This window comes from Dipteris shenzhenensis, chromosome 7 (genome assembly GCF_047967505.1).
Source record: "Dipteris shenzhenensis isolate YYH24624 ecotype China chromosome 7, Dip_SZ_1.0, whole genome shotgun sequence".
In the NCBI taxonomy this organism is placed as follows: Eukaryota; Viridiplantae; Streptophyta; class Polypodiopsida; order Gleicheniales; family Dipteridaceae; genus Dipteris; species Dipteris shenzhenensis.
In genome coordinates this window covers 12,548,222-12,556,612 of record NC_141602.1, presented here as the reverse complement: position 1 = coordinate 12,556,612, position 8,391 = coordinate 12,548,222, and the positions used below count along the sequence as shown (strand labels likewise).

The window sequence follows — 8,391 nt, the reverse complement described above, 5'->3', positions numbered from 1 at the left end:
AATTGTCAATCAATTGCATCATGTATTTTGAACCCATCAGCAAAGTTATGAAAAGAAAATTCTTTTTTTCACAAAAGTCAAGACCTGAACTGGGCTCTAATATAACATGTGAGGTGCCAATGCACAGGAGTCAAGATTTTTAGGCAATTTCAAAATAAGAAGAAGAGAGTATTGAAGCTTTATTTCTATATCAAGAAAATGAGCTCTCTCAACACTTCCGAGTAGAAAGTCTGAAGTACCATCCAGTCATGTCAATGCTCTACCTCCAAAACATCATGCAAGTATAAATCCCAAAAGGTACTCAGTCTCAGTCTCAGTCAGACATATAATCTAGATCTAAATAACAATCTCAATCTACATCATCCTGCACACAAAACAACTTCAGATCGGCCTAGTTCCTGAATCTCAAATCATAATCGCGAGATAGCAATCACTTCAAGATCCATACGTGCCTTGGACCTTGGTCACAATTAAGGTCTATTGCAATTGAATTCAGCAACTGTGAAAATTCAGAAGTAGACGTTGTCATAGAAGTTGTCAAAGGCTGACTCAACACGAACTGATGTATCTGAAAATGGCCACTTTTCTAAAGCTGCATGCTTTTCCCAAAATAGGCCTGCTGTAAAAACGTATTGCGCTTTTTCAAAATGTCATTAAAAATTACTGATACTGAAAATTTGAATTAAGGCTAGGGTTCCAAGATCTTTCTTACTCAGGTCATACCTGAGCAAAAATTGAAAGAATATTTGAAATTTACTGCTGGAGTAGATATACTCATGGTATGAAGAATTCAAGGATTTCAGCATAGAAATATGTGAAAACAAATATTGCTTAGGTCGTGAATAGTTTCTGACTATTCTTTAAAAGGTGTTTTTTACATTTTGACAGGAGAACCACTTTCAACTACAATGCTGCCCAAGAATCAAGAAAGTGCTGCAGCCTCAGATTGTCTACTACTCATAAAAGTGACCATGGTGAAGGTGAACGCCACACAAACATTAAGCAATGCGTACTCACTGGATGCTTCCTATGAGTCATGTTTTCCCATCCCAGCTTAAGCTTGATTAGCAGCCAGAATCAAACCTAGCTGCCCCCAGGAAATAGTACCAGCTGTTCAACCCTTGAACTTGTCGAACAGCTAAAATAACAAATGTGGAAAACTAAAGAGTGTAAACCCCTCGTGTCACTCCAAGTGCAAGAACCATCCATATGCAGAAAACTTCCCCACGTGTATGTAAGGGAACTAGCCCTACACTCATGAAAGTATTCCTGCACATTTTGCTTCCGATTACGCTGTATTAAAATCACCTGGGTAAGGATCAATTCAGCCCTTTTAGAATGCCCTATCACATGTGAGTGCAGTATCATGCATCTAGCTACTGCCACAAGGACACTCTTGTTGATCGTTCCCTGCCAGCTGCACCATAAAAAATAAGTAGCACCATTTTAGGGTGCTCATTTCCGGTTTGGTTCAAATAAGCATATTTGACAGGCAGATGTACGCTTATCCAGTTCAAATGGCAAGTTTTCTGTCACCAGCAGTCATGCACACAATCGCAATGATCCCCATGACGAGAACAATGCCCTTGTCATCATTCACAAAATTTTGCTTCGTTCTACGCCTCATCCAACAGTCCAACATGGCTAAATGCAGAGAGAAAGTTGACATAGGTTACTAGGTTTGGTTTTATTCCTTCCTTCTGCATTTGGCGGAATAGTTCAAGAACAGGTTTGCCATGCCCATCTTGTGTATATAGTGCAATCATGGTAGTCCAAAGATATACATCTCGCACAGGTAATTTCTCAAAAATGCTCTGTGCATCCTCCAAACTCCCACACTTGCCATAAAAATTGACAAGAGCAGTCCCTACAACCATATCCGACTCAAGTTCGGTGCCTACAATCTGTTCATGTACCCACCTACCTTCCACTAGAGCAGCCTGACCTGTACAAGCAGAAAGAATGCTGGCAAAAGTAATAGAGTTCCGCTCCTGCATTTGTTTGAAAATGCTTAAAGCATCACCTAGACTACCACACCTACCATACATGCTTATAAGGGCAGTTCGCACAGTAATGTCTGATTCAAATCCACTAACTGCAATGCATGCATGCAATCGCTTGCCTTGAAATAAAAATGCCTGGCTGGTAAATGCACCAAGAACGGTGATGAAAGTGACCTTGTTAGGCTTTACTCTTTCCTGCTGCATTTGGTAAAAAAGTTCGAGGGCCATCTTACCCTTGCCGTGTAAGGCATAGACCCCAATTATAGCATTCCATGTGACTAAATCACTTTTACACATCCCATCAAATATGCTCCGTGCATCCTTCAGCCTGCCAAACTTGCCATACATGCTGACAAGAGCATTCCTAACTACTGCATTGGACGAGAACACACCACCAACAATGTGGGTGTGAACTCGCTTGCCTTCAGTTAGGGTCAATTGCCTAGTACAAGCTGAAAGAACGCTGGCATAGGTAGCCTCATTAGGCATTACATGTTCGTGGTGCATTTGGTCAAAGAGTTGGAGAGCGTGTTGACCCTGCCCATGCTGGGCACATACTGAGATCATGGTATTCCACAAGGTCACATCCTGCTTATCCAAACCGTCAAACAACCTCCACGCTTCTCCCACGCTCCTACACTCGCCATACATGCTAATGAGAGTAGTCCCCAAAACAACGTCCGAGTCCAGTCCGCTCCCCAAAATCTGGGCATGTATCAGCTTGCCTTTGGCTAAGGCCTTTTCACTAGTGCAGGCATCGATAATACTGAGAAAGGTGACCTTGTTCGGCATGACACCTTCCCACTGCATTTGGTCAAACAAGTAGAAAGCACCTTCGTTTTCATCATGCTGGGCATACGCTGCAATTATTGCATTCCAGCAGACTACATCCCGCTCGTGCATTTTGTCGAAAACGGTTCGTGCATCCTCTATACTACCACACTTTCCGTACATGTTGACAAGGGCTGTGCCGGCTACAACATCCGACTCAAGTCCACTGTCCCTGATGCGGGCATGTATCCTCGTGCCTTCATCTCTGGCAGATTGGCAAGCACATGCAGAAAGAATGCTAACGAAAACAAATTTGTTGGGTGTTAATCCTTCCTGTTGCATTTGCTTAAAGAGCTGAAGGGCCTCTTCCACTTTCCCCTGCCGGGCATAGGCTCTTATCATGAAATTCCAGGAAAAAACGTCCCGATCATACAGTTTGTCAAACAATCCATGTGCATCTTTCAAAGCTCCGCAGTTTCCGTACATCTGCACGAGCAGGCTGCCAAGAAAAGGATGCAGTTCCAGCCCATTTTTCCGGAGGTGGTCATGAAGGCGTCTACCCTCTGTGAGGGCCTTTGAGCTACCACAGCACCGCAAGAGAGACGCGTAAATATGGGAGTCGGGCTGAACGTCAGGCGTGTCGAGTCGATCTATGGTGTCCCTCCAAGATCCATAGGAGAGGTTACGAGCAAGGACACGGGATGAGAAGGAATGACAAGGTGGGCATGTTGTGGCGAGGCTTCTATGTAAGTTTCTGCTGACTGCAAAAGCTTCGGGAAGTGCAGAGCTCATTCAAAAGCTTGTCTGGTGGCCGAAGAGAGACCACAACAGCTTACCTGAAAGCACAGCAAGATGGCATGGCAAAAGCCAGGAATTCGCGTGAGAGCTCAGCTTCAACGGTCAGTTTGGTTGATTAATCACCTTTGCGACCTCCATTGCCAGGAAACTGTAAATCAGTTCACATAACCAGTAACATGACCGCTCTCTACGACCGGCTAGAGACCCGCTCCTCTGGCTCTCAACGTCCACCATTTGACACCCACATTTTGGGCATACCTTCATCAGCAATGATGGGTATTTGGGATGCTTCCATACAATAAACTAGATGAGTCTTTGAGTAGGAGAGGGGTCACCTATTTGTTACACTATCTTCTAACTTGTCCTCATGCTTAGACATGAAGAATGTGTGCAAATCAGAATAAAGGGCATAAATTGCGTTAAGAAACCTTAGTCCAACTTGCCAAGAAGCTATGCAGAAAGTGCATATCTAGAAATAAAACTCACACTAAAACCTACATTGTGAAGGATGGCCAGTGGAAAAGCATCATAGCAACCAGGCATTAGGAGCACCACATTACCCTAAACTAGACATAAGGAGCAACACACACACAGACACACACACACACACATCTCTCCCTCTCTCTCTCTCTCTCTCTCTCTCTCTCTCTCTCTCTCACACACACACACACACACACATCTCTCTCTCTCTCTCTCTCTCTCTCTCTCTCTCTCCCCCCACACACACACATATACAATATGAAATATATAAATAATAATCTTTATGTACATAACCCCCCCTCTCTCTCTCTCTCACTCTCTCTCTACATACACACACACACACACACAATATGAAATATATAAATAATAATCTTTATGTACATAACTCTCTCTCTCTCTCTCTTATTTCTCTTGCTCTCTCTCTCTCTCCCCCCCCTCCGTCCCTCCCTCCCCCCCTCCCCTCTCTCTCTCTCTCTCTCTCTCACTCTCTCCCCCCCCCCCCTCCCTCCCTCCCCCCCCCCCCCCCCTCTCTCTCTCTCTCTCTCTCTCTTATTTCTCTTGCTCTCCCCTCCCTCCCTCCCTACCTCCCCCCCCCCTCTCTCTCTCTCTCTCTCTCTCCTGGTCAGCCTCCACGTGCGTCCACACACCCGATCACGCCGCCATGCATAGCGTCACCCTTGCTCCACACTTGCCGCAGCTCACATTTGGACCACTACCCCCCTTTGGCCCTTTGGTCGTCTAGCCCACGCCCCGCCACATGTTCATCCCCGCAAGGAGTTGCCTTCCTATCTGCCGCCCCAGGGAATTTTTCGTGGTGCCATGTGGCATTGTAGTGTCTCTCCAGTATCAACCCGCCGCTACTCAATGCCACCACCCACTCACTATCCCACTGCTCAACCACCATGCGTCAGTAGTGCGGCTGTCTACGCGAGACCCAGTTGCTACTGACAGACAAAAGCTATCATGCTCGCTGCCAGCCACATCAGAGAAGCCTGCACCGTATTCAAGGCACATCACCTCGCATTCAAGGTGTACGCAATCTCCTGATCTCCTGCATCGCCACGTATCTCCTGTGATGTGACCGTGTCAAACTGAGTCTGGCTCAATCTACGATCGTTTGTCGTGCCACTTGGTGTGCCCCTCTACTCCAATGTGACATGATCTACCACCTCGCCCTGCAGTGCACCACATCATCCCCCCACCCTCACCGACGTGCCACGTGGCACTCTGTTAACTCAACGGTGTGTCCGCTCTTGTTACGTGGCATATTAGCAGACATGTCTTTTGCAATAACCACGTGGTCCATGTGGCTCTGTCTTGGCACGTGGCTCGTTGTGCACTGGTGTCCGACTCCTCTAGCCCCTCTGGCGGCTCTGGTCCCTCTAGCCGCCTGCGCGAGGGCACTAACTGGCACTTGCGCATCTGCCCCTGTCCTCTCATACTCCACTGATGGCGCCCACCCTACACCATGTGGCAATCTCGCGAAAGCCCTCTCCTCTTTGGAGTCTTCCTCCATTCCGTCTCTCTCTAGAGTCTGAAGCTCCAGACCTTCTCTCTGAACCTCTAGAATCCTCCCCAAGCCACTTTCCCAACCTCCATATCCTCGCCACCTGGAAGTTATGGTATTTCTCTCCTTAATATATAGTAAGATAAGAAGGGGAGATCACACTTTTTATTATGTCATCTTATCATACTTGTTCAACTTTATTATATTCCTACTATACTCACTTTTTATTATGTCATCTTTATCATACTCGCTCAACTTTATTATATCCTATTTGTTTTGGACCATAGAGGTTAATTAACTTATGGTTATCCATAGATTAATTAATTTATTTGGGTTAATTAATTTATTTTAAGCTATGTCTAAGAAGAGTGCACATTATTTAAGAGGGTAGGATTCTAACCCACAATGTTGTCTTTCCCAGAGGTGAGCCCTACCACTAAGCTATAGAGTGGAAGAGCATACCTAGTACTAACTAAAATATTATAAATGATCCCTCTTCCCCCTCCCCCTTTAGTACGTGCCTTCTTCTTTAAAGCCCCCTTCAAATGGTCCCTATTCCCCCTAGGCCCTCCCCCTTTAGCATGCCTTTCTTACTATATATTAACAAGGGAGGGAAGCTCTAACAAGCCACCTGTCACACAATTGGAGCTGCTCTTTGCTAGCCATGTGTCACTAAGAGAGTTCCTCACTGCCAACCACATGTCACATAAACTGATCAGACTCTACTCAAATGGAGAAGGCATCATGACCATCATGCTTGGTGCTTGAATCCCTCCATCAGCTCCACTTCCCACCATTGGTCCTTTTCTCCTCAACGAGTCTCTCCATCATTGCATCATCTTTGAGTTGCCATGACCCGTCTTCTCCACAAACTCTATTGACACTACTTTAGTGCTCACGGTCCACTGCCCTCTTAGGCTTAAGGGACTAGATGCCCTCTCCTCATCTATACATCCTACGTATCTTTACCTTCGCTACCAAATGTATCCATGCCGACATCGTGCTCGCAAAATGAAGGAGGAAGGCCCTCAACTTGCCGTGTGACGATGAAGATCCCCCTTACCTTGATGGTGTGCCTTACTGCACTACTACTCCCATTTTGCTAGAAGAAGCCACTCGCAGCAGCAAGGTAGTGTCTACGTTGTCCCAAGACCACAAAGTGGATGAGGTATGGTGCTCAAAATTTGGTGTTCCAGTCGATCCACTTCACCTCTTGCTTCACTCCCAGCCCCTCTTGCATCAAAATCTACTCAGATGGAGAAGGCACCGTGACCATCACGCTTGGTGCTTGAATCCCTCCATCATCCTCCACTTCCCACCATGCTCCTTCTCTCGTCAATGAGTCTCTCCATCATTGCATCATCTTTGAGTTGCCGTGACCCGTATTCTCCACAAACTCTGTTGACATCACTCCCAGCCGCTCTTGCTTCACTCCCAGCTGCTCTTGCTTCACCTTGAAGATAGATCGATCAGAAACCCCTACAAAAACTGGTTTCCCCCACCCTTCCCATCCACTTGAGCCAATTCCTTTTCACCAAGAAATCGGCATGAGTTGCTGTTGCACCCAAGAACATTTCTTTGTGTTGGGAGTGCAATATTGCTCTCAAATAGCAAGATGGACAAGAGCCAGGATAAGCTATTGCATTGGGTTGGCATCTGGGGTAATTCAGGAGAGTAATCATTTGTAAGGAATGCAAAGGTTGTGGTCATCATGAAACTAAGTGTTGGGCATATATGATACGAGTTTACCGACTTCGAAAGATCATCAGAAAGGTCCTCAAGAACATTGCTCAAAAGAAGGATGCCAGATTGCACACCCCTTGAAGAAATAGCATGGCGACACAAGAACTGGAAGAAGCTGAAGGTGATGTGCAAGCTCTCCAACTATTGGCATTTGTCACAGCATATGCCCGACAAAAAGATTTTCATGTAATTGAGACCAATCTAGTCTCCTGCTGCAATTGAACCTAGGACCACCTATTGCAAGCCATGAGAGCTAACACATGCGCTCGGATGCGAATAAGCAAGTGGACGGACACCTCAAATCAAAGTGGACGAAGTTTGTGGGGGCTTCACCTGTCTGTGGAAGACTGTGACCCCCTAGACCAAGTGGTCTATGCTAGGAGCCGATCCTGGAGGAAGCCGGGGCCACCTAGCAACGTGTTAGAGGCAGTTGCCCCACTTTTCAATCCACAACCGACGTCAATTATCAGCCGTCGGACAACGGTGGGAATGCTGCGCATGATGTGGTGAGGTGTGTATGTGTCGTCGTTGATTACTCACTTAGGTAACACAATGAACGCACATGATGGAGGCATCATAGAACATCGCGTGTGTGCGTGCCATGTGACCATGGATAGATCCCTTCGCCTCCCTCCATCTCACCCCTTCGTCTCCCTTCGCTCTACCCTCTGCCCTGCCTCTCCATGCCTCCACTCACCAGTCTCTCCACTCCACTCCCTGCCTCTCCACTCCACTCACCAGTCTCTCCACTCCACTCTCCATCCCCTCCACTCCCCTCTCCATCGCCATAGTCTTCTTCTTTATTGCCACCTTCATCCTCAACATCACCGCCATCAGTTTGCCTTTCCTCACCCACAATCCCTCTCCTCTCCGCCACCCCCATCCCTCCCTCTCACCTCGTCTCCCTCTCCCCCCCCTTTCTCCCCCTCTCTACTTCCCTCCCTCCCCCACTCCCCTCATATACTCACCAGAGGCGGTGAGGACAGAAGGATCTGGAAAATATGGACACTTTGCAATATTGACATGTGGCACCTTATAATCAAATTATCAATTCTCACATCACCTTAGTTTAATCAAATTAATAGCACC

General features: G+C 46.6%; 1 protein-coding gene across 1 annotated transcript; it reads right to left on the bottom strand.

Moving 5' to 3' along the window:
• Positions 1-1,616: 1,616 nt before the first annotated feature.
• LOC147899961 (pentatricopeptide repeat-containing protein At3g03580-like) lies at positions 1,617-8,185 on the bottom strand. The gene is made up of 5 exons (XM_087377153.1): positions 8,000-8,185; positions 6,934-7,012; positions 4,935-5,122; positions 3,696-3,720; positions 1,617-3,535 (listed from the first exon to the last, which is right to left on the bottom strand). Exons 1-5 carry the CDS (start codon positions 8,183-8,185, stop codon positions 1,617-1,619), a joined length of 2,397 nt encoding a protein of 798 aa, XP_087233279.1.
• Between the last annotated feature and the right edge of the window lie 206 nt (positions 8,186-8,391).